The sequence below is a fragment of the Penicillium bovifimosum genome (assembly GCF_028826915.1).
Source record: "Penicillium bovifimosum strain IBT 22155 chromosome Unknown utg000005l_segment0_segment0, whole genome shotgun sequence".
NCBI lineage: Eukaryota > Fungi > Ascomycota > Eurotiomycetes > Eurotiales > Aspergillaceae > Penicillium > Penicillium bovifimosum.
The window spans coordinates 3,561,453-3,585,431 of NW_026622714.1; the positions used below are offsets into that span (position 1 = coordinate 3,561,453).

The window sequence follows — 23,979 nt, forward strand, 5'->3', positions numbered from 1 at the left end:
ATGATACCGAGGTCCTCCTCCCACAGTCGTCAGTCACCCCTTCTTCAAAGCTCAAGTTCTGAATCTTACTGCATGATTGTATGGCTTGCTTTAAGGAATTGCCAGGATCACGGTTTGAAGTGTCATCAGGAAGTCCTGATTTCTTACGTCTCAAATGGCCGAAGGAGCCCAATGCAGCAAGCCAAAACATACGTTTTGCCATACACTTGATCTCACGTGAGACATAGATCTCGCGTGGGAACCATACCCGGATAGCAGTGTCATGCATCACGTGATCTGAATCTTGCGCATACCGGTCCCAAAATCACAGATGTTAATCGGTGAAAACCGGCAGAATTACATTCTTGACCAATCAGATCCCGAGAATCCATATTTCGACAGTATACGGATACGGAGTCTTTCTTTACTTCTACACACCAAATTTATCTTTCCCTGCTCGTAATGTCTTCCAAGGTCTGCACTCGGTGAAAGCGCTTGCAAGTGCCTTCCAATAGACTGGTTTTGATCGAAGACTGAGAGCGAGAAGTGAAGCAGTGCCAGCATCACTCTTGGAAAGGTAAAGAAATGGCTCAAACTGACAGAAGTCAAGACCAAATGAGCACAGAGTAAGAGAAATTATATTCTGGATAGATGAAAGTAGAAAGAAGAATATGTAAAGATAAGAGACATGACCGGGAAAGGGGGTATCAATAGTCACGAATAATAGAACAAGAAATGAAATGTAAGACAGAAAAGGCGCTTGGGAAAGCAGAACAAAAAAATAAGAGACGAAAAGATGTAAAAGATAAAAGATAGTAGAAAGGCATGCTCAGAACGAACCCTGAAGGCTTGCGTCCACCCATCGCTCATTTCCTCGTTTCACGTATTCCATTCGCGGCCGTGGCTGATTACAGATCAAGGCTCTCGGTGAAGCGACTGCCTCGACTCCCATCGTAGCTGTGCAGGCTACGACCGAGTCCATCTGGCCGCGGTGGCACGAAAGGTGCCGCACTCTGCGGCTGCGCAACGGGCTGCGCTGGCGTAACGGTGATCGGCACGCCCGCATTGACCGCGCTGGACATGGGGAGGTGCACGGGGTTGGGCCGCGTGGACGGCGTGTGCTCCTCGAATTCACGCGTGTAGGCCGAGTCCAAGGGGCTGCCGAATGGGGAGGTCGGGGGCGCAGCATGGGAGGTCGGTGAGCCCATTGGTCCGGTCGGTGGTGACATAGGAGGAAAACCGGGTACGGTGGGAGAATCGCCATCCAGGCCCCCGCCATAGCCGTCACCACCGTGCGTGAAAACAGGAGGAATCTTGCGACCGGCGATCTTCTGGAAGCCACGTTCGCTGGGGGCTGAGTCGAAGGTACTTCCGGAGCGTGATGTTGCGGTTGACTGGCGCCAGCGTCTCATCAGTGCTGGGGCTAAGTTCGAGGCTGTGAAAAGAGGAGTATTGCTCTCCCGCCGCTCAGTGATTTCTCTAGCGCCACCTCCAGCTGCGACACCAGCCGCTGCGTCATCCAACAGAGCGGGACGTCCGTTCTTCCCCATCAGGTATCCTCGTCGACGGAGGAAGTATAGAAGAAGGAGAAGGATCAGAGCCATACCGGCGACTGATCCTACTACACCGCCAACAATTTTAGGTGTGTCGGGGTGTGTGGTCGTGCCAGAGCCCGCCGCGTGTGTCACGCTCGCAGTTGGCGCAGATTCGGTTGCTATGGCAGTACCGGTCGACTCAGAACTTGTGAACAGGCTTGAAGTGAGGACATCGTAAGTAGAATAAGTAGAGGAGTCAAAGGTCGAAGTCGCGGTGGTACTAGGACCAGAATATGACCAGAAGTGAGCCTGTGGTGAGGTTACAGCACCAGACGTAGAGCTCGCAGGACCGACGAGGGGAGTAGAGGTCCATCCAGGCGAGTGGATGACAGTGGCCGTGGCAGATCGCAAAGCCGATGGGACCTGATTCGCGGAGGTCAAGGAAGGTTGAGTGGGGATCACGGAGCTGTTAGAGGATGACGTATCGGGCAGTAGCGATGTTGTCAATTCAGCAGGGGGAATCGAAGTTTGGGCCGGCGGCGCAGGTGTCTCCGTGGGGGAAGCAAGCGTTGGTGACACCAATGTTGGAATATCTGTCGAGCCAGATGCAGATGCAGTTGTAGATGCAGTTGCAGTTCCCGTTGCAGTCAGGCTCTCTGAGCTCGGTAGAGTGTAGGTCCCATGGATTGAATCAGAGATCGTCATAGGGAAATGAGTAGCGGTAGATTGAAAGAGGATGTGTGAGCTAGCATCGACGATTTTCAACACAGTCTCGACCGCAACCTTTTCCGAAGACGTCACAGTCGTCTCTTCGCGCTTCTTGTGAGAAGAATTGGGTTCATTCAAGTCATGTTGAAGGCATGAAAGGGAGTCCTTGGACATGTCACAAGGTCCGTCCGGGAGTATATCAGACGGTGGGATGGTGGGATCTTGAGATGGCTCCTCCTTCTTAAATAGCTCAGTGTCTGCATAATCGTCCAGGAGCTCAGCTTGCAGGCGGCGCTTGGCGTTAATGAGCCTGCCGATGCGGGAGTGACGGTAATGAGTATGAGCCATGTTGACGTGTTATGGTCAATGTTGACCCGCTTCGGCGTGCTTTGAGGGAGGATGCACACAATTTCCGGGTTGTGTGGTGGGATTGATAGACAGAAGAGAAGAAAAGGAAAGAACAATCACCAATCCTCAGAGGTTGAGTTCAGAGGATTGCGAGAACGAGAAGAGTAGCGTTAGGGTTGTTGAGAGAAAAGAAAGGCAGAGTATTGGCAATTGTTGCCAGTAGGTGGAATGGCAAAAGATCAATCGTGGGTTGCGACAGAGATTGAGTTTGTAGCGCGCAAGAGATGGGAATAGCTGTCGTCGTTGTTGTTGTTGTTGTTGTTGTTGACGTCGTCGCCGTCGCCGTCGACACGAAAGAGAAGCACGACCTAGCGTGCGCAGAAGTTGAGTAAAAAGAATAAGATAGTATGGTGCTGAGAGCCGAATGACCCAGTGAAAAGAGAGAATGAGTGGATGTCGACGAATTGGATTGTCAAGTATGCGATGAATAGGAAAAGACAGAAGCCTCTTAAGAGGATTATGGCGTATGGTGCACACCTGGGCAGTTATGGGAAGGAATGGAAATCGTGCGACGACTAAGCAGAGTTAGGATGATGCGATGAGGGGTTCCAAACGATGTAAGCAGGCTCAATTGAACCACCAATTGTGCTTAACATAGGCATACCTGTAGTAATAAAAGAGCGACAAAAGAAGCGAAATAAGAAAGAAAGCCCAGCCTCACGACCTAATCCATCCTGTTCTTTTGGATATCTCACCAGAAAGAGGGATATAGAGTGGGCAAAGTCGTTGACCAAGAATGTAAGCGGGTCAGACGTTTTATGAGGTTAAATTGACCGTCCTGAGCGCAATGTGCGCAGTTCACACTCAATGGTACTGGGCACAATGACTCGCTCCAAACTCCCAGGCTTTAGGGGGGCAATAGAAGCACAGAAAGGCCAAACAGAGAAAAGAAGAGGTCAGGAACACACGGAAGAAGAGAAGCAAAACGAAAAACGGTGGATACGAGGACCCAGACCGGACCAACAATCCCCTATCGAAGCCAAGTCTAGGCGACCCGCCTTAAATGACGAACTAGGCTCGGGGTCCGACAGATCCTGGTCGGGGTCTGGATGATGGCTGGTATTTTATGTGAGACTACCCTTTGTATTGGGGATATCGAATATAAGACTGTCTTCTCAGGGCAAAGAGGTCAACAAGAGAAAGCAAAACAAAGAGCAAGACTCAACGCAGGTACGGGAATCAACGAATAGAAAATGACAGGGCCCAGATCAGGTTCTGGCCAAGAATACTAGTCTGATTTCGGGTTAGTGTTCCATGCAGGTTTAATTAATCTAGAAGTACGGAGTACGGAGTACGGAGTAACGGAGTAACGCTGTAAATTAATCTGAAAAGTACAGTAAAAAATACAACCCTCCTGAGTTTCCCTCCAATCATCGCCCGTCTACACTTCCTCGTCCAATCAGTTCTCACGACACCTTCACTGTACATTTGAGACACTTTACCGTCTCCATTCTTCTGCCACTCCATGGACACTTCCATTCCTTCCATCTTTACTGTCCTCTATTCCGTCATTTTCTACTATATAAATGTTCATCCCTCTACAACCTTCGTTGTCGCCGTGGTGCTCTCTATAAGTATGTCATGTTCATATTTGCGGATAATCGTTGTGAAGCCATGGGTCCTGCAGTAGCTCCTTCGCCGTACTTCGCTCTTCTGGTCTCCATTTGATCATCCGTTTGACGAAGTTGATGAACATCCTCTTCTCTTCCCCATCAAACTTGGAAAGTGTGCTTTCAAAGTTAAAGCTACTAGGGACAAGATCTTCCCTTTTGAGTATTCCTGAAATGCAGTGTCAGTGAGATACGCATAAAATAGGGGATATAAAATATTCAATGGAAACAACATACCAGCAGCCGTATAGAACATCGATGTCCTCTTGCCCTGGCCAACAAAGTCTTTAGGGGCAGGTCCCAAAAGCGACGTAATATACGCAAGATGCGTTTCGCCATCATAGTCTTCAATGATGCGTGGATCAACTGCTTCAAACAGGGTTCGTCCTTCTAGGAAATCCCATAGCTTTGTTCAACGGTTAGTTGTCTGCCTTAGTATAAGTGGAGGGAGGACAACTGTGTACCATAACACCCAGGCTCCATATATCAGCACTATACGTGTACCCTTTGTCAAGGATGACCTCTGGCGCACGATATACCTCTGCCTGTATACAGCCATCCTGGGGAATATCACCTTGGACTGCTAGATCAAAGTCGATGACTTCAATCAGTCCGATGATGTCCTTCAGCCGTCCATAGCCCTTACGAGACAGATAGATGATGCGTCCATCATTGCAATGTTTCTGCGGGAGTGGGTTTTCAAACTCATCTAGAGCATCCTGGGATAAGAGCCCACGATCCTCTAGTCGTATCATGATATTATCCGGCTTTAAGTCTGTTGCTTTGGATGAGAATCATCTCGTTAACTAACAATGATAAGGATTCTTACCGGTATGAATTATATGACATTCAGTGTGAAGATAATCAATCGCTTGAAGTATTTCTTGGAGGATTATTTTGAAAATCTCCGGTGGCATCACACCACCTTGCCATCGTTGGCAATATTTTGCTAGTGACTCACGTAAAGGTTCAGAGACGAGACATACATGACTCCCTGAGATTCCCTGGACAGAAAACGAGTCGAGTAATTTTCGAACGAACTGCCAGCCCTCATGTTGACGTTTAGCTCTCGTTATATGTCGCAGAACCTCCAGCTCAATGCTACCAGCAACTTTCCGTGCATGGGTATTATTGGAGTTGATTTTAAGAGCCACATATCGCTCGTTCGACCAGCGCCACCTAAACCGTCAATTATGTACCTTAAAATGTGCATTAGGCCGATACGAACTGGTGAAGGTCCCTTGCAAGCCATACAGTCGATCTGCTTCCGTGGCCAAGCTTGGTCGCAATTTGATACCGGTCATTAAGGACTTCACCAATTCGCGCTGGATAAAAATAGGCTGGTTCGTAGTAGGGAGAATTCTCCTCTTCAATTGACAAAGATGGGTCGATTCGGGGTGGAAGGGCGGACGATAATGCCCAGGGCGTTTGACGCAACACCTTCAAGGGATGCGTGAAGATATTGGGAAGATTCCGCATCATTATCATGCACGAATTCAAAAACACTGGTATTGCTCCAGGTTCATGTGGCCTTTATGGGGAGAAAGGGGTAGTCCGAACTTCGAGATCCAAATACTATGGCTTCAGGCTTGTTTAGACCCCATAGGCGGTGACGCGGTGTAGTCCGAGCTTCTAGCTCCCCAAATGCACGGGCACGGAAGATATGCATGGCCCCACCTAGAGGATCGAGAGTCTCTAAAAATATGTGGAAAGTTGCCAGCGAATGGGATCAGGAGGCTAGGAGCGACAACCCTAACATGCAAGTTAAGAGCGGGGCCGTGCTAGCAGGAGCGGTGAACAGCTGCCCTCAATCCCCTTTGCCCCTTCGACTGTGAATAAAGTCACAAACCACGATGTCCGAAGAATCATCTAAAGGCTGTATCGCATGTGGTTGGACACTCGAACAGCAGGAGCAATGCTTTTACTCGAGCCATGTCAAACTCTTCTACGGTGCAAGCAGACGGGGAGCGTGGTCAATCGGGACTGATGTTATTCTGAAAGAACGCCCTGACGAAGGCCCGAAAACCGAAGTGACCACCCTGAATTACCTTACAACCCACTCTGATATCCCCGTTCCAAAGGTCCTACGTGACTGGGTTGACGGTGACAGGCGATACTTTGTACTTTCAGAGCGGATAAAAGGCCAAACTCTCGAGCAGGCCTGGTCTTCGTTATCAGAGTCCCAGAAAGTGGATATCGCAGATGAGGTCGTTGGGATTAGAAAGAAGCTTCGATCTTTGCAGTCGACATCTATACAAAGCGTTGATCAAAGTCCTTGTTTTCCCGGTCTACTCTTTCTCGACCGCGAGCCACACGGACCTTTCCATTCCGATCGCGAACTCTGGGATGCTTTGAGTCTTACTCTACATGATCCACCTACGAGATCATTCCCTCAACAAGCTTTGGATAATCTAAAGAGGCGACTGCCTAAATGTGAACCCTATGTTCTCACTCATTGTGATCTTAATTTAGGCAATATCATGGTGAAAGACGGAAGGTTAGCTGGGGTCCTTGATTGGGAATTTGCTGCATATTATCCTATCTGGTATGAATATGTCTCGGCCTCTTGGGGGTGGACAGAGGAGGACGCCGAGTGGAAGAAGCTTCTACGAGAGCGTATGGGTGTACATGGCGAAGGATATGAGGATGCGAAGGAATTTTGGACTGATCTGCGTCATCTGAGAAAATATCCGAATCTGGATGGAAAGGGTCGAGAAGTCTTAGACGGGTTATTAGAACGTGGAAAGTAGAGACCGCAATAGCCTCTCTATTGTGAGCCTGGATGACTACCTCGTGGAAGATATGGTGTACGAGTGTATGCATTCCCTCCATATCTACGTGCCCACCTCGTCTTATTCGACACTACGGAACAGCAGATAAGAAAAGGACATTGGGGTATTTAGTAGTCTCCTCCTCTCAAGCCCAGAATTCAATTCGCTCAGAAAGTCTCCAGCTCGTCAGCCACACCCTCGTCTCCCTCGGCGGGAATCTCGAAGCCATCCTAAGGGGATCATGTCAGTTGGTAATATTTTCGAGGAATAGCCAAGAGAACAAACCTCAGTGGAGTACAGAATGCCTTGGATGTGCTTGACAAGCGTATCCTCCTCCTTCTCAAGCTCGGGATCCGCCTCAATGGCACTCTGCAGCAGCAACTCAATGTCGCGCAGCTTGGCAAAGTAGAAGTCCCGTTCCTTCTCCAGACCGGCGATGGCCTCCTTCTGTGTGGCAATTTCCTGCTGCAGAGCAGCGGTAGCGGCTCCACCGGCTGCTGTGGCAACCCGGGGACGGGCAGCACCAGTTGTCGGGGTTACTCCACGGCGTGCGCTGCCGGCAGAGGGAGCGCGTGAAGCGGGGGCGGCGCTAGGGGCACCGGAAGCCTTGCGTCGACCGAGAGCATCATACTCGCCGCCGGGGTAGTGCTGGTCCCAGTATTTCTTGACCCACTGGAGGAACTCAAGGTTGTCCTGCATGCGACATTTTGTGAGGGATTGGACGGGAACGGGCTTGTTGACCTGGTGACGGGCGAAGACGTCTGCACGATGGAATAGGTTAGAAGATGCGAATTGGCCTCCAATTCAGAATTTCACATACTCTGGAGAACCTTGAAGTTCTGAAGGTAGGCATATTCTGTGTTCACGTTGAATTTGACCCGAGACATGGGGACATCCACTGAAAGAAGACCGCTCGGTCAGTAATATGTTCCACAACACAGTGCCAAACCGCCTGTGTTTCTTTGTTTCTTGACTCCGTCGCAAGTCATGCTTGATACATACTGAAAATCGAATCGAAAATCTGACAGAGAGCAGCGCTGCGGAGAAACACCATCAACCGTTAGCCTATCTGATATGAGAAGATCGACCACTCCCGCGGAGTTTATGAGGCCGGAGAAGAGAAGGTTGATCAAGCATACCCAGTTCCGCACTGCTCAATTTTCGTAAGGTTCAGCTGTAGCAGGTTGTTAAGCCATGCCAGCAATTCCTGTCTAGAAAGGAAAACCGATCGGCGTCAGTATGGCCCTTTTGATCGCGCGATGGCGGGGAATAGGAGAAAAGCCGAACCGGGATTCACCCATTTTGGTGGGGTAGATAGTATATGAATCGAATCGCTGAAGCGGAAGATGAAGTATGCAAGAGCGCTAAGCGAGAAATGAGGTTGAGAGATATTACACGGCAAGTTCAGGACTTCTTGTCAGTCTCTGCTTGTGTGGTCGATGGTAAGAGCAGAGGGATTGTTTTGATGCTAAATCCCACGGATCACTCTGGCACTAGCCCACTCTTACTGGCGAATCAGGTGTCGATTAGTTAATCAGTGTCTCTTTTCGATGTTAGCCTGAGGTGTCGATCATTCAACTGATCTGTCATATTACGATCTAATATATTGCCTCAGTGCATGGGATTATTGAATTTCTGGAAAAACCAGGACGTTATTGTAGAAGCTCAATTCTAATACACCAGATTCCTCACTTCTCCTTCACTTCGGATAATCGTTGATTCAACTTGTGCTGTACACAGTAGATTGACCGCGGCTCCAGGGCTCCCACCGCCCGATCCACCGCAACCTTCGCCCGGCAGATATGGCCGATCATCGCTGCCTCGTCGCCTAAAGTGGCGACCGAACTCGCTGCAGAGGCAACATTGAGCAACTACATGTAGCTACTACTATCTCGGTCCAGGAAGTTGGTGGTGTGATCGCGTAATATGCCAGACATGTAATTCCGAAATGATGCAACTGCAGACTATAAACAGCAAGACGCAACGAGACTCTAACTATTCCGCCAATGTTCCAGTCAAATAAAACTGCACCCCAGACGAGTAACGTCCACTGTAACAAACTCCTTTTGATCCCACGATGTATAAGAATGGCAAGCGGCCAACAAACGTCAAACAAAAACAACGCTAGAGAAAGATCAAACGGTATATAAGAAAGATGCAAATAGATCACTCCTCCAAGAGGTCGATCCCGTCTAGACCATATCCAAAGTCTATAATGACAGCCCGAGAGTCCTGGCTGGTCGCAACAATACGTCTGTAATCGGACTGTACACTCAACATCCAGCTTGTGGTCCAGCCAGGGAAGTTGAGAGAGAGGTTACCGGTATCACGGTCAAACACCTTGACGCTCATGTCGTAGCTGCCGCTGACGATGCGCTTGTTCGCGCTGTCCAAATGCAAGGATCTGATCAGGCCAGTGTGTCCGCGAAGCTCGTTGACCAACTCCCCCGTGTTGGCATCGAACTGATAGATTATGCGGTCGTTGCCGCCAGTGAGGATGGTCCGGCCATCATCACTGAACTCGACACAGGCGAGGCCACGGTCTTTGCTGGTGAACTCCTTGATACACTGGCCAGTAGTCACGTTCCACATCTTGGCAACGCCATCGCCGCTGGCCGACACTATGAGGTCGCCGCGTAGTTGGACGGCATTCACTGGCCCTTCGTGGCCGTGGAGCTGCCTCAGAAGTTCACCGGTGCTGCGGTCCCACACACAGATAGTGGTGTCCTTGGAGCATGAGACGATGTATCGGTCATCGAAGCATACATCGAGCACACCGGCGTGGTGACCTTCAAGACGGCGGATAGGTCGATAGTCGTCCTTAATGTCGTACACGATACAGGTGAAGTCCGAAGACCCAGTAACCATAATCTCCTCGTCAAACTGCAGACACAGGATTGACGCGCTGTGGTATATCGATTCTTGCTCCAATGGCGCCGAGATGTTACTCGTTTGATCCGCCGTAGGCCACGGGGGAGTAATAGTCATGAAGGGGGAGCTCCCCGTGGCCTGAGAAGTTGGGCTATTAATTGGACCACGCCGGAAGGTCCGCGCCGCCGGAGGCCCAATAATCTTCTGGCATGACCACGGATAGTGGGCATCCCACACACGAATTGTCCGGTCACGGGAGCCAGTGATAATTTTGTTTCTACAAAGGTGTTAGCAGTGCACAGCATTAAACCATCGACGTCCGAACATACTCGTCAAACTGAGAGCAATAGACACTGTCTTCGTGACCCTGAAGATAGATGGCCGCGGCCTTGCCCTCCTTCCAGCGCCGATCGAGAGCGCGGCGGACGAGAAGCTTCTGCTTCCAATTCTGATTGGGAATTGATTTTCCCAAGCCGGATGACTGCTTTACCTTGGAGGTTGTCTCGCTTGTCGGTCGTCGGCCGTAAGTGTTTCGGAAGACGTGCTTCCAGACATGAGGAGAAGCAGCCCGCAGCCAGTCACGAGACACCAACTCTGCGTTCATAAGAGAGTCAGGGTCCAGATACGACAAAACGTGTGCTGAGATTTCGGCCGGAAACATTGACATGGGATCTGAGAATTAGAGATTAGCAAACCGCACGCCTTTCTGCGAGGTAGTCCATCCTTACCAATCCGCGTAACGCCAGGCAAATCACAGTCCGAAACATCAGAATGATCACGCAGATCGATGCAAATCCCACTCTCCGAGTCCAATGGAATCTTCATATCACGAAGCTTGTCCTCCTGTTCCGCCTGAGCTCTACGGGCGGCCTCCATCTGCTCGTTCTGTGCTGCGGCCGCGGCGCGTGCCGCCGCGCCAGCGTTTTTGTGATTCGGCACAACGGGGGGTTCCTGCCCGCGACCTGGAATGGGAGTAGAAATCGAGACTGTGGGTGCGTAGAACACTTGCAAAGCAGACACGCTATTAAGAGAAGGGCGTCGATTGACGCTGTAGCCCTGAGGCCATTGTTCTTTCGTCGACTGAGCATCCCAGCTCTCGGAGGCCAGACGCTTGTGGGTTGGGAAGCTCGGGGCATGTTCTTCGCTGTCCACCACATGAATATCCTCGGTGACAGGAATAGTCTGCTTGGAAGGCTTGTGACGAAGACTGACAGACAAGCGGCGACCCAGGGCTACTAAGCCATCCACGGGGTGCTTCAGGTTCGAGAAGCTTTTAGCACCCCGACGTCGGGGGGCTGCGTTCGGAAACGGGTCCATCTCCTCCGCGGCCGATGTGTGGTCATTCTGGTATGCTTCGAAGTATGGCTTCTCCCATGTCTCTAAGGCGAATTCCTTTGTCGGGGCCGCATGGCCCATTGTACGTGCGCGCGAACGAAACGACAATGACGGACGGCGCCGTGTCGAGGTGGCGTTATGCTCGCGTGGCGACATGATTGATTGCTGATCTCGTCGTCAAGGTAATATGAATAGCAAATTGAATGAATCTGATCGCCGCAGATGATAGTGGGCGATTTTTCGGTATAGCAGAAGCCTGTCTCTGGTCTCTATCGTGTGTCGATTGCTGTGATGGCCCTTGGGGGTTCTGTAAGTCTAATGAAAATGTATAGATCAACGACCGTCTGCAACTCCAAAAACCCAGGAAAACGAAAGAGAGAGAAAGGCACAAAGAGAGAAGTAATGAATGCAATAGATGAGAGAGTAATAACCAAAAAAAAAAGAAACTGAAAACGAAGGCGCAAGGGGAAGATAAAAAGGGCGGAAGATTTCCAGAAGCAGAACGAACCGAACCGGTCTGAGAGTCGGGCGGTGAATTGAGGAGGAGTGATTGGTTCGATGGTCAAGTACCGAGAAGTTCCCTGGTACAAATATGCAATAACAAATCACATTTGGAACAAAGTATCTTGTACTTCTTTGTTACTTGTCCCTGTAGGAATTAGAATTTTGGGGGAGTTGGGGGCAAACCACGGGGGAGCCGCGGAAGTGCGGAGTACCACTACCTGGATCGCCGTGGTGATCTCTGCGAATCAGAGGTACCAACTACACCGAAACACCCCGGGTGGCGATCAGGCTTTTCTTTGGACATTATTCAAAAGAAAATTATCGGAGGCGTTAGTGACAGTTAGGGCTACCAATATTGGAAAGTTGAAGCTAAATTGGGCAATATCTTTGTATGACTTTTCTACCCAAAGTCCAAACCACTGGGGAAAATGTTGCACGACATGGGTCATCTTAGCGGGTAAATTGAGCTAAAATTAACCTACAAATCTAACCGTTCAAAGACCTCAAGGAACATCCCCATTGGATAGTACGTATCGAAGATAACAACCTTGAAAATGTTTATTTTTGTATTGCCGAATGCCGATTAACCAGAACATTCTATGCTATGATGCTATCAACCGAAGACCTTCTCATAGCCAGTCAGAGTGAATCGGTAGCGAACGTCTCCCTTCTTCATGCGTTGGATGGCGTCTTTAAGACCCTCCTCGCCAATGGGGATCTCCTCCACCCAACCCTTGAGTCCCTTATCCGCAGCCAGCTGCAACATCTGAAGCATCTCCCGACGGCTACCCAGGTGACTGGCACCGATGAGGACACCGTTAGAAATCAGGTTCTGAGCCTTAATGACCTGGCCCTCTTCTTCGGGAAGACCAACGCTGATCCAGCGGCCATGGACATCCATCATGGAAAGGTAGCGAGCAAGGTCGAATCCCTTAGAAGAGTTGGCGCAGTTGATGATCAAGTCAAACGAGCAGAGGTGGGGCTTCTCCCACCCCTCCTCAGCGGTAGCAATGTAACCATCAGCACCGAGCTTGAGGGCATCCGCCTCCTTTGCGCGTGACCGCGAGATGGCCCACGTCTCCGCACCCAGCGCCTTGGCAAACATGATTCCGAAATGTCCAATCCCACCCAGTCCGACGATTCCAACCTTCTTGCCTGGACCGGCACCGTTGCGCACCAACGGCGAGAACGCTGTCAGTCCAGCGCACAGCATGGGAGCCACGGCGTTGGTCTCGAGCGCGTCGGGAATCGGGAACACCCAGTGCTCGTGTGTCCGCACATGCGATGAGTATCCACCCTGGCTGACGATGCCGGAGTCCGCCCACTTTGAGCCGTAGGTATCCATTTGCTCCACTGGGCAGTATGTCTCGTTGTCGTTAAGACACTGCTTGCACTTGCCGCAGGAGTAAGATTGCGCGCCAACGCCAACGCGCTCGCCTTCCTTGATCAGGGTGACCTTAGGGCCGACACGGATTGCGCGACCAATGATTTCTAGGGCAGTTATCAGCATCAGAGTAGCCCACCCCGGTTTCTTGGAAGTACGTACCGTGACCCACACACAGAGGGAAGTTCTGGGCACCCCATCCTCCTGGAAAGGGTATTAGTTTGTGCTCTTATTTGATGATCTGACGGGATGCTCATACCGCTGATGGTGTGTACATCACTACCACAGATGCCACAGGCTTCGATCTTAACGTCGACATCTATATTAAATCAGAGTCAGTCGGGAATAAGGACAGGAGATATCCAGTGACCATTGGTACTCACCGTAATCGCCAAAAGGCTTCAGCTTAAACTATATCCCAATCAATCCAGGTTAGCGCATACCCCAACCAGTATGCAATGATGAATACGTACGTGGCGCTTGTGGAACTCGGTAAAGTTTTCAGGGCCATCGACCTGGAAACCCTCAGCTTCTTCGGGGTAAGGCATTGTGATACAGTGAGTTGTGAATTTGGGGTATAGCAAAGCCGTGCAAATGATACAATTGAATGAGAGGAAGAATAAAGAAAAGGAGTCCAGGAGCTAATAGTGGGGTGGAGGGGTATATCAATTGAGATAGGAGTGGAGATCGCGAAACATTCCCTGTTCATCCTGATCCTGGGCAGGTTATATAGGCTCAATTGATTGCACCTACGCTGTACTATCGTACCCCAACCGCGTCTACTCCGTACCTGGCTTCCCCGCAGTCAGACATTTTTCCGTAAACTTGCCCCACGGCCCCCACCCACGAATTTACCCAGTCCGCCAAAAAGTTTACTGTGTTACAGAGCAATTGGCGCAAACTATGACATCCACTGAAACAAGCCAGGTCGTGTGCAGCATCACGGGTGGGGGTCTGTTTGGTGGCGTTGGGGCCATTGCTCTACCTACTGTACATCAGAAGCATACTGCAGGGGTTGCCGTTCTTAGCTGCCGCCGCTTTTATGACCGCGCTCGGAATTAAGTCACTGGGTACATTCCAGTCTGACCCCAGACTCAAATGCTGTCTAACGTTATGCCTACCTACGGAGTAGTGTTATCCTGTTGTGATTCCATGGAGAGCTTGCTGCGACGGAACCCTGGAAGGGCAGGCTGCCTCGCGGAGATGGCCAGACACAGGCACTCGACGTTGAGATTGGACTTGCGCCAATCAATCTTACCAAGGCGTCCGTTTTGAAAAGCCTTTGGCCATCTATAAAAGTTGTTTGTTCATATCATCTTGTGGTGATAATACATACTTCGAGAACTGGTGGTGACATATGGGCACTCTTGTAAACGAAACAGAAACCACTCCTCTCCTGCGACATGACGATTCGAATCCAATGATGTCTCCAAGACGATGAGGGAGGATGAAGGAAAAAAAGAATCGACAGCTGCATGATTCGAACATGCGCCTCCGAAGAGAATTGATTTCGAGTCAATCGCCTTAGACCACTCGGCCAAACTGCCTTGAATAGGAAACTGGCCCATATTGCTGTACACGACGACACATGTAAAAAGCCCTCTACGGAAACGGCTCGCCTTCATGATTTCCACACTGCGGTACACCAAAACAGGGTCTATAAAAATAGCAGCAGTTAATGAGAATTGACTGGATTAAGGATTTAGGACATATAGTTATCCATCAAACTGCCATAATTATTATAGTTAGTTAAGCACTGGTTTCATAAACATGAAACAAAAAAAACAACCGACGGCTGCATGATTCGAACATGCGCCTCCGAAGAGAATTGATTTCGAGTCAATCGCCTTAGACCACTCGGCCAAACCGCCTTAGATGGTGGATAATGACATATTTGGCTTTATATTGATACTCATCTGATTTTTACAAGCACATATCAATCTCCAGGTACTATCGAGAGCAGCAATTCAGTCTACCGTTCCCTACATATTAGATCTTCAAATTTTCAGCCGTTCAACACTGGGCAAGTAGTGACAACATTGGGTGACAACATATAAGTATCGTTGACTGCACACATATCCAATCTTTACAGTCTCCTCTTGTTTTCAAGACGCATCCATCTCCGTTGCTGCCTTGTATTCATTCCATGCCGTTCATAGTTCAAGGCACTATATTGCACAATACAATGTCAGCATACTGTGGTAGACAGCCAAGATCCGACCAGACCAGCGACGTGCTCAGTTCTACTCGGTGGCCACAAAGCAGCAGTCCTTGAGTACTAAAGCGGGAAAGGAACGTCAAGAAGTGTCAGAGTAGGATCCACCCGGGTAGTACATCGGTCTCCGTATGTTGAACCAGGTTTGAATCAGAAGTTTTTCCACCTATGAGCGGGCGAGGAGAATCACATTCCGGCCGGGGCCTGCGTGGCTTATCGGCAACCCGGAGTGGGGGTGCCCAGGTGGGATAGGGCTTTGAATTAGGGCTTGAGCTTACAACCATCTTGTCTTGTTCAATGAATCTATTTTCAAGCTGGGAAACGCGAAGATACGAGCTAAGTACAGGTAAATGGCAATGCGGTAGCCTTTTAAGGATACCTCCAGGTAACATTGTCTAACACAGGTAACACGCCTCTCAAGGCTGGATGTATATTCAGATCACTCGCAGGAGTGTTGCATATAGAAGACTGGAGTATATTTGGTTGCTAGTACCTAGAGAGCAGCCCGGGAGTCCGTGAGTACAACTTATTCGTGAAAGGACGGCTATCCCGTGGTTAAGAGAATGCAGGTGTGGTGAATGTTTGTAACATATTGAGTTAGGTCCAGTGTTGTCTGTAGGTGTACCCTTCAATGGAAGGAACGGAGTAAACATTGAAACTTTATCTATCTGGAAAGTGCGTTCCACCTTCCCAAGGTTGGGGAGCCGTCGATGGCCTGAAGGACGAAGTTGTTGACTCATGCTACTACTCCCGACGAGGCGAAGTCCAATTTGAAAAAGAAGCAAAGATCTTGACACTTGCAAGGTCATCATATTGATCATAACTATTAATACACTAAGTTTATGCCACATCGGGTAAGGTTGCCTCCACATCCATCGCAGACTTGATCTTATCAGCAACGGCCTGGTACTCAGCAGCAGAAAGACGGCTGAGGGGTCGGCGAGGATACCCGCCATAACCGTAGTATGACTGAATAGCACCCTTGGTGCCAGGAATCGAAGCCTTTGTGAGAACCCAATCGGCAGCACTGAGCTGCTGCTGGGCCTCGATGGCCTCCGCGAGACGGCCCTCGGACCAAAGAGTGAAGACACGAACACACAGGCGGGGAATAACATTCGCACCACCGGCGAGGATGGCGGAGCCACCAGAGACAAGGGTTTGCAGAGCGAAGTCGGCAATACCGCCGAAGGCGACATATGGGTGCTTGGCGTTGGGCTTGGAGACAGTTGCGGTACGTTGGGCAGGAGCCAAGGGAGAGGAGGGGGTGATAGCTCCGAGGGCAGTAGCGACGCGGGTCAGCTTGCCAGTGTTGGCGCAAGTGAACTTAGTGCCCACAATGTTTGGGTGTTCGGAGATGCGGATGATAAGGTCAGAGTCCATGTCGATGCCAGCGACAGCGCCGGGGTAGTTGTACAGAATCAGAGGGATGGGTGAGCCATCGGCAACGGCTGTGAAGTACTCGTAAAGGGTTTCGTCATTGCCGACGGCGGCACGGTAATAGCTGGGGGGCACGATCAAAGCGTACTCGCCGCCAGAAGCCGCGACCTCCTTGCAGAGCTCGATAGTTCCGCGGATGCTGTTCTCGCTGGCACCGGCAATGACGGCCACATTGGAGAAACCAGCTTCATCGAGAGCAGATCGCGTTTCCCGAGTGACAGTCATGCGCTCTTCGCGGCTGAGGTGCACTGCCTCTCCGTTGGAGCCCATAGTCACCAGACCGACGAGGCCGGCCTTGGCTAGGCGCACGGCATGGCGGCGGATAGATGCGATATCTAGTTCTTCCGTCTCGGCATCAAAGAAGGTCATCGTCGGCGCGTAAACACCGGGGCGGAGCGGAGTGAGAGGCATGATTCTGGATCTTTGTGAGCTGAAAAGTGGCTGAAATTCGACGGAATCAGACCTACATGAATTTGGGTATATGGTGTTGGGTATATGGTGTCAACCCATCTTTGGCATTTGACGTCCTTATGAACATTTTCGGGGCGTACCTTCCCCCACCATTCTACCCCACGTCGGGCAATGCTCCGAGCTTGTTTGTATGGCGGAAAATCGTCTTCCACCAATCAATTCCAGGCACAGAGATGTGGGGGACCATGAGGGGTAACGGGGCGGATAAAGAAGAAATTCAACCGATGGAGCTCGAGGGCGCCATATCTGAGTCTACGGAGTACATAGATCAACAATAGAGGCGAGTATGTAGAAAGCACAATAGTACGTGCTGTATTTGGAATGTCCTAGAAATGAAGTTGGTGAGGAGAAAGAGACCCTGCAGGCCATGGCGCCAGAGGCCAGGTCGATAAGATACGACGGTTATTGAGGAACTGGAAATTTCAAACGCCGGAAGAATTATGTCCAGCGATTCAATACCCCAAGTTCTTGTACATTGTCCTGTTAAATTCACTTATTCCCCCAGACACCTCCTGGAAAACTAGACTCAAACTCCTCGCAATTGAACATCATGGCTCCCCCTAGTGTTTTGATGGTACGAGGAGAGACACCCCGCAGTATGTCTCCAGCTAACAGACTCGCAGGTCGGCACCGGTGAATACACCACTGGCTTTGTCGGCGGTGGTGCATCCAACTCAGACAAGAAGGTCGGCGTGGTGGGCCTCACTCTATTCGACCTGCGCCGGCGAGGCAAGGTGGGCGACTTGAGCATGGTAGGCGTCTCGGGCAAGAAGTTCCCCGGCATCCGTAAGTTGAGCGCAAGAAGATCAATGCAAGCAACAAGTATTCTAATCAGAGATAGGCGATCACTTGCACCGTAACATCTCCCAAGTCTACAATAACCTCGATACCTCCTTCACTTCGTTCCCAGCGGACGACCAGACGGACCCCGACGCATACAAGACCGCCATTGATGCCCTCCCCAAAGGCTCCGCCATCACCATCTTTACCCCGGACTCCACCCACTACCCCATTGCCCTCTATGCCATTGAGCGCGGTCACCACGTGCTTATCACCAAGCCAGCAACCCAACGACTAGAACACCACCTGTCCCTGGTTGAGGCTGCGCGCAAGCATGGTGTCTTCGTCTTCATCGAGCACCACAAGCGCTTTGACCCCGCATACTCTGATGCGCGGGCCAAGGCGAAGACTCTTGGTGATTTCAACTACTTCTACAGCTACATGAGTCAGCCCAAGAGCCAACTCGAGACCTTCAAGGCCTGGGCTGGTCGCGATTCGGATATTTCCTACTATCTCAACTCGCACCACATTGATATCTGCGAGAGTATGGTCCCCGAATACAAGCCTGTGCGGGTCACAGCAACTGCATCCCAAGGTACCGCCGCTGCGCTTGGATGTGTCCCTGAGACGGAGGATACCATCACACTCTTGGTGGAATGGCGCCGCCGTGACAACCCAGCGAAGATCGCCACTGGTGTTTACACTGCTAGCTGGACGGCGCCTCTAAATGCAGGTGTCCACTCGAACCAGTACTTCCACTGTATGTCTTTCCTCATTCTGTTGCAAAATATTATAACCGAACTCTCCTAACGCGTTGGAACAGATATGGCTGCCAACGGTGAAATCCGTGTCAACCAGGCTAAGCGCGGCTATGAAGTGACCGGTGATGACCAGGGCCTCATTCATTACAACCCGTGAGTTGCTAGTATGCCATGGTCACTTTTTCCATGCTAACTCATGATGTCCCAGATTTTACATGCGCTACGCGCCAGACGAAGAAGGAAACTTCAGCGGGCAGACTGGATACGGCTACATCAGCTTCGAAAAGTTCATCGATGCTGTCACGGCCGTGAACGAGGGTCGGGTAACTCTTGACCAGCTGGATGCCCGCCCACTGCCTACTCTGCGCAATACGATCGCCACAACTGCAATCCTTGATGCAGGCCGCAAGTCGCTGGACGAGAGACGGCCCGTGGAGATTGTCTCTGAGGGAGATAAGTGGGAGATGAAGTAGATCAGAGGACAAATATAGATCGTGTTACAACTTGCGACATACCGCTCAGAAGTATAGGTATATCTCCTCTGCTGGGCTATGCAGCCCCAACCTGCCCAAATATACCTATCAGCAAGGCCTCCCAAACCTTACCTTATCTCAATAAACTGGAGCCTGAAGGGTACGAGCGCGGGAGCGCAAACTTTGCAATAGTAAGCAGAAAATACGAGGCTCCCGAGGTCCCAGAACCCGGGAGACTCATAGAGTCATAGTTCTGTCCAACCTCCCAACTTCCGAACTTACCCCCCCCCCCCCCCCCCCCCCAACCCTTCAATAAAACCCATCCAGATCTACCTGGAAAACCAAATGATCCCAAAATGATGCGAAGAAAAGAAATCTACACAATGATCACCCCGCTCCCCACCTGCGTCCCGCACCAACTAGCCCTCGACATCCTCCACAGCCACAGCGAAATAATAACCCTGAACCCGCTGGTCCTCTCCCACCGCCCCATCCGGGCGCCTCGCGACGCAATCGCAGACGAATACTACTCAACCTGGTACGAGATAACCGAACAAGTCCAATACATACCCGGCCTCGGCAAGCTGGGCGCCGGCAAAATAAGCTTCAAGGGCTGTTTCCAGAACGTCGAGTGGGGGCTACGGACACACATGTATGCGCCGCTGGGGATAGACCTACAGAGCAAATGGCGCATAGGCGGGGACGCCGAGGAACGGGATCGGGCCGATGGCGCGCCGCAGAGCGGACTTTATCTGCATGAGGAGGTGCAGATCGATTGTAATCGGGCGCTGGTTTCGTTTGTTAAGGGTCAGTTGAAGGCTGCGTCGAAGGTGTTGGTTGATCGGTTGATTAGGAAGGCGGAGTTGCTTGATGCGGGCGTTTTGCAGGGGGTTGTTGAGGATGGGAAATTGATGACGTTTAATCCGGCGGACTTGTCGGATAAGGGTGCTTTGCAGAGGGGTTATTCTATGCGGGGTTCGCAGTCAGGGGGGAGGAGGAGGTCATCCGGGCAGGGGTTGGGATCGCCGATTGAAGCCGGGTCGGTGTCGAATGCTTATGCGCCGCAGTACGGGAGAGAACGGGGGAAGAGCTTTCCTGTGGAATTGGCGGGTGATTTTTATCATATGCCAGCTGAGGCTGTCAGTCCCCGGACTGAGGTGTACCAGGAGTTGCCGGCTAATGATCAACTTGCGAACTCGTCGAGGCTAGGGACAGGTTATGGTGTGGAACTTGATGGCACGAGCCCGAGATCACAGGAATACAGAGATGAAGGATTGCCCTATCGACCTTACAGCTACAGGTCACCTGAAAAGGGCTGAGGCTTGGATATCAGAACAATACAATAATTGTCATGAATGCTGCTTTATTCCCTTTTTTTTCTGGCAATTCCACTTGGTGGCAATTCTTGGGATTCTTCCATGCTTGGGCTTCGGGCATAATGCGGATCGAAATAGACCAAGCTGTACATACATTGGCAGTGAATATGCGTCCCAGAACACCGATAAATCGGCAGAAATATCCGATATCGTTCATAAGTTACATGTACAGACTTGAAATGGATAATCTCAATGGTAATGATATGATTTGTGTGAAAGAGAAGACAACCCCAAAAGCCAGCATACATCAGTACTCCGTTCACAACTCCTGCAATAAACGCATCTCGTGGTATCATGCAAGAAATATTCAATCCAACCGCTAACGCCGCGAACTACCCTTGATGATACCGTCTTCGCCCTTGTGCAGCTTGACACGGCACTCAGGGCAGTACCACTTAGCTGTGCGGGAGGGCACTTCTTCCAAGCCCACGCAGGCGAGGTGGAACCATTCACGGTCACACTGTAGCATATTAGTAGGAGTTCTTTCAGGACGAGTCTCGATAGACAGGGGATAACGTACATCTTGATTTTCGCAGCAGATCATTGTTCCAAAACTAACGTCGCCACAAAGACAGTATCGAGGCTCGTTGGCATCGATCTGCTCCAGGACGCCATCTTCGTCGACACGAACATCCTGGGAATCCCGGATACTGAGACGCTTCTTTCCTGGCTTGGCTTTGCGGCGTCCGTAACTTACGGCCGCGCCTCCATCTTGACCATTGGAGATGGGACCTGGTGCGGGACGTTTGCGCCGCCTGGCCGGGCCGGGGACACTTGGCGCATTGGACGCTTCGCGGACAGGGGCATTGTGAGCGGGTGTCGCGCTTTTGATGCGACGATCACGACCACTTGCTGCTATTATTGGGAGGGCGCCGGTGATTCCTTCTATTGATGCGGCAGCTGCAGACCGTCGCGATGAAGGCCGAGTGACCGGCGGAGTGGGCGTAGTGACGGTATGGACTAAGGAGCGGTTGGATCGTCGGGAACCGGATGGGCTGGGCTGAGGAGGGGAGAGTCTGGCTTCAGTGGTAGGGGACGTGCGGGTCTTGATTGGGGCAATGAGATCGTCGGTGGATTCCGTGACCTGAGCACCGCGACCAGATCTGCGCCGAGAAGCATCAGCCCTCGCAGGGGCAGGGGCGGAAGGTGCAACTGGAGCTGCAGTCGGCGCAGCTTTTGCCGTCTCGAGAACATGGAGTCCTTTATCTTCTAGAGTAACTTCTTCGAGTTTCCTTTTTCGTGATGACCGGTTCGCGGCTGGAGTGGGTTGGGCTGGACTTGGCAAAGCGTTGGTGGAGATGCCTTCGCCTTCCATCAATGCTTGTTCACGCGCCAACTGCTCGCGTTTCAACTTCTTTGCTTCGTTCAGTTTCATTCCACGATTGCTGAGCTTTGTCTCCTCTAGATCTTTCGCAATCTCCCCGCGCCGGGTTTCCTCAATGTTATCACAATCAACAAACTCCGCACCAGTCTCTTCTGCCAGAGCCTTCGCTGCACGATATGCTTCCCATCCACGATTTGCCAGGGCCAGTTCGCGGTGAATCATAACCTCGCTGGGTTGCCACACGGCATTCTTCTTCATCTTCTTTCGCAACCGGGTCATCTCCCATTCCGTCAAGCGCAGCCACGGCAGATCCTCGCTGCCCAGTTTCGCATCTGCCGGTGGCGGTTTCAACTGAGCAAGAGCTTGGGCGGTCGATGGCCCGATCCCAGAGCTGAGGCGACGCGCCTTTTCCTTCTTTGGAGGACGAGCCGGCTTGGGGATGGATCTGGTAAGTTCGCCCTCCAAGTCCGATTGCTCGGTACTCGCAAGCGGGGAGTCTGGGTCAAAAGCTCCGTCGACTGCTGGTATGCGGCTCCTAGTACTATCTCGCTTGTTGCGATTGTCCAACCGAAGAGTGATACGCGTCGGGACATCCTTGTTGCTCTTTCTGCCTCCACGCGCACGCTTCTGTGTAGGTCCTGGCGGGGGTGTTGGCTCCGCCGAGGCAGGCTTCGGCAGTGCCTCGAGCTTTTGACGAATGCAGCCCAGCCGGTCGAAGTGGCGATCGACGACATCGTAGAGGCGACAGGCCTCGGCGTATGCCGACTCACGCGCGTTGATGGCGCGATCCACCTGAGCGGAGATGTCTTTGCGCAATGCAATTGCGCCCGGTCGGCTCTCCGAGGGAAGGCTTGGGAGCTGGCCGTAGACCCGTGTCAGCTGGTGGACAGCTTGCGCGGAGTCGAGGTATCGATCGTCGAGGTCACGGATGAGGGTCAAGGAGCGGATTAGGTCTGCGGGGAGGTATTCTGTATAGTCAATGAAGTCGGTGACTGTAGCCTGGGCATCTGGATCGAAGGGGCCATCCAGGATGACCCCTCCGCTGTCGTCTGTGTCGTCTGTCATCGGCATGCTATTGCACGACGATGTTGAATGGTTGCTAGGGCTGAGGGAAGGGGTTCGTGAAGGTCTCAAAGATGCAGCTAGCGTTGGGGGGATATTAGAGCCACTGCAATCTTGCGATGAGCAAAGCGAATGCTGCGGGGTCTAGGCATCAGATAACCGATGCGCATTCAGTGGATGCCTTGCTCCATGAGGTTCCTAAACAGCGGATTAGGGTTACTCCGGAGCTATCCGGGGATAGTCACGTGTAATCCACTTATCTGTGGGGCCACGAAATCAAGGCGTCCGCTTCTGCAGGTCCGTTTTGCTTCATGACTACGTACTTGGATTCAACTCCTCAGATCTAAGAAAAAGAAGGAGAGATTCTGTAAAACGATCTCATACAAAGCCGAATGCAAAGGCACTGTGGCACACGAGGCAGCGATTCGTCCATGATTCTTGCTCGCCATTGAATCTTCATAGAGAGCCCCAATTACCTGATTTACCTCAAGGTACGTCCATTAAAGGCGCATACATCTATGCAGTACGACTTCACCAACCCCAGAGTGTATATCTAACGCTTTGGAGTTTGGTCAACAACAGTCATCTCTATACACTTAACATAACTATCACTTCCGGCTCCCATTCGGTGGGTGCAAGGCATATTATCTCTGCCGCCTGCTTGGAGCGTCATATTTCACCTCACACGAACTTAGGACGGGCTGATTCAATCAAGCCAAGGGGTTGAGGATCTTGAGATGGTCTTTAGGACAATCTAAGCGGGTGTATGAATGTACAAATAAGTACCTTGCTCGCACAAACTCACCCCAAGATACATCCATGTACACTCCACAGAGCCTGGGAGATATCAGAGCCGATGTGCAGGCACTTCCCAAGCCCTCGGAGATATAAGGGCCGATGCGAAGGCACTTCCCAAGCCATTGGAGATATAAGGGGCGGTGTATACTCCCAAAACCCTCGGAGATATCCGAGCCG

At 51.2% G+C, this 23,979-nt stretch overlaps 11 protein-coding genes across 11 annotated transcripts; 3 read left to right on the forward strand and 8 right to left on the reverse strand.

The window, feature by feature from the left end:
• Positions 1–887: 887 nt before the first annotated feature.
• N7515_006546 (uncharacterized protein) lies at positions 888–2,570 on the reverse strand (the record flags this gene model as incomplete). Its single annotated transcript, XM_056667290.1, has 1 exon — positions 888–2,570. The coding sequence occupies one exon, from the start codon at positions 2,568–2,570 to the stop codon at positions 888–890; it is 1,683 nt and encodes a 560-aa protein (XP_056520886.1).
• Positions 2,571–4,215: 1,645 nt separating this feature from the next.
• Positions 4,216–5,722, reverse strand: N7515_006547 (uncharacterized protein; the record flags this gene model as incomplete). Its single annotated transcript, XM_056667291.1, has 5 exons — positions 4,216–4,409; positions 4,478–4,646; positions 4,705–5,015; positions 5,070–5,419; positions 5,469–5,722. The coding sequence occupies 5 exons, from the start codon at positions 5,720–5,722 to the stop codon at positions 4,216–4,218; spliced, it is 1,278 nt and encodes a 425-aa protein (XP_056520887.1).
• A 371-nt stretch (positions 5,723–6,093) lies between these two features.
• N7515_006548 (aminoglycoside phosphotransferase family protein) lies at positions 6,094–6,990 on the forward strand (the record flags this gene model as incomplete). Its single annotated transcript, XM_056667292.1, has 1 exon — positions 6,094–6,990. One exon carries the CDS (start codon positions 6,094–6,096, stop codon positions 6,988–6,990), a length of 897 nt encoding a protein of 298 aa, XP_056520888.1.
• Positions 6,991–7,178: 188 nt separating this feature from the next.
• eb1 (microtubule-binding protein BIM1) lies at positions 7,179–7,898 on the reverse strand (the record flags this gene model as incomplete). The annotated part of the gene is made up of 3 exons (XM_056667293.1): positions 7,179–7,241; positions 7,297–7,772; positions 7,832–7,898. The coding sequence occupies 3 exons, from the start codon at positions 7,896–7,898 to the stop codon at positions 7,179–7,181; spliced, it is 606 nt and encodes a 201-aa protein (XP_056520889.1).
• A 1,279-nt stretch (positions 7,899–9,177) lies between these two features.
• On the reverse strand, positions 9,178–11,373 carry N7515_006550 (F-box/WD repeat-containing protein; the record flags this gene model as incomplete). The annotated part of the gene is made up of 3 exons (XM_056667294.1): positions 9,178–10,159; positions 10,212–10,554; positions 10,611–11,373. The coding sequence occupies 3 exons, from the start codon at positions 11,371–11,373 to the stop codon at positions 9,178–9,180; spliced, it is 2,088 nt and encodes a 695-aa protein (XP_056520890.1).
• A 961-nt stretch (positions 11,374–12,334) lies between these two features.
• N7515_006551 (NAD(P)-dependent alcohol dehydrogenase) lies at positions 12,335–13,653 on the reverse strand (the record flags this gene model as incomplete). Its single annotated transcript, XM_056667295.1, has 5 exons — positions 12,335–13,212; positions 13,268–13,309; positions 13,365–13,424; positions 13,489–13,516; positions 13,579–13,653. 5 exons carry the CDS (start codon positions 13,651–13,653, stop codon positions 12,335–12,337), a joined length of 1,083 nt encoding a protein of 360 aa, XP_056520891.1.
• Positions 13,654–14,363: 710 nt separating this feature from the next.
• N7515_006552 (uncharacterized protein) lies at positions 14,364–14,673 on the reverse strand (the record flags this gene model as incomplete). The annotated part of the gene is made up of 2 exons (XM_056667296.1): positions 14,364–14,395; positions 14,442–14,673. Coding segments are annotated over 2 exons (264 nt in total), but the record flags the coding sequence as incomplete, so codon positions are not given.
• Positions 14,674–16,160: 1,487 nt separating this feature from the next.
• On the reverse strand, positions 16,161–17,168 carry N7515_006553 (dihydrodipicolinate synthase family protein; the record flags this gene model as incomplete). The annotated part of the gene is made up of 1 exon (XM_056667297.1): positions 16,161–17,168. The coding sequence occupies one exon, from the start codon at positions 17,166–17,168 to the stop codon at positions 16,161–16,163; it is 1,008 nt and encodes a 335-aa protein (XP_056520893.1).
• A 610-nt stretch (positions 17,169–17,778) lies between these two features.
• Positions 17,779–19,242, forward strand: N7515_006554 (Gfo/Idh/MocA family protein; the record flags this gene model as incomplete). The annotated part of the gene is made up of 5 exons (XM_056667298.1): positions 17,779–17,802; positions 17,852–18,014; positions 18,070–18,768; positions 18,832–18,922; positions 18,978–19,242. The coding sequence occupies 5 exons, from the start codon at positions 17,779–17,781 to the stop codon at positions 19,240–19,242; spliced, it is 1,242 nt and encodes a 413-aa protein (XP_056520894.1).
• A 383-nt stretch (positions 19,243–19,625) lies between these two features.
• On the forward strand, positions 19,626–20,561 carry N7515_006555 (uncharacterized protein; the record flags this gene model as incomplete). Its single annotated transcript, XM_056667299.1, has 1 exon — positions 19,626–20,561. One exon carries the CDS (start codon positions 19,626–19,628, stop codon positions 20,559–20,561), a length of 936 nt encoding a protein of 311 aa, XP_056520895.1.
• Positions 20,562–20,937: 376 nt separating this feature from the next.
• Positions 20,938–23,013, reverse strand: N7515_006556 (putative PHD finger domain protein; the record flags this gene model as incomplete). The annotated part of the gene is made up of 2 exons (XM_056667300.1): positions 20,938–21,078; positions 21,139–23,013. The coding sequence occupies 2 exons, from the start codon at positions 23,011–23,013 to the stop codon at positions 20,938–20,940; spliced, it is 2,016 nt and encodes a 671-aa protein (XP_056520896.1).
• Between the last annotated feature and the right edge of the window lie 966 nt (positions 23,014–23,979).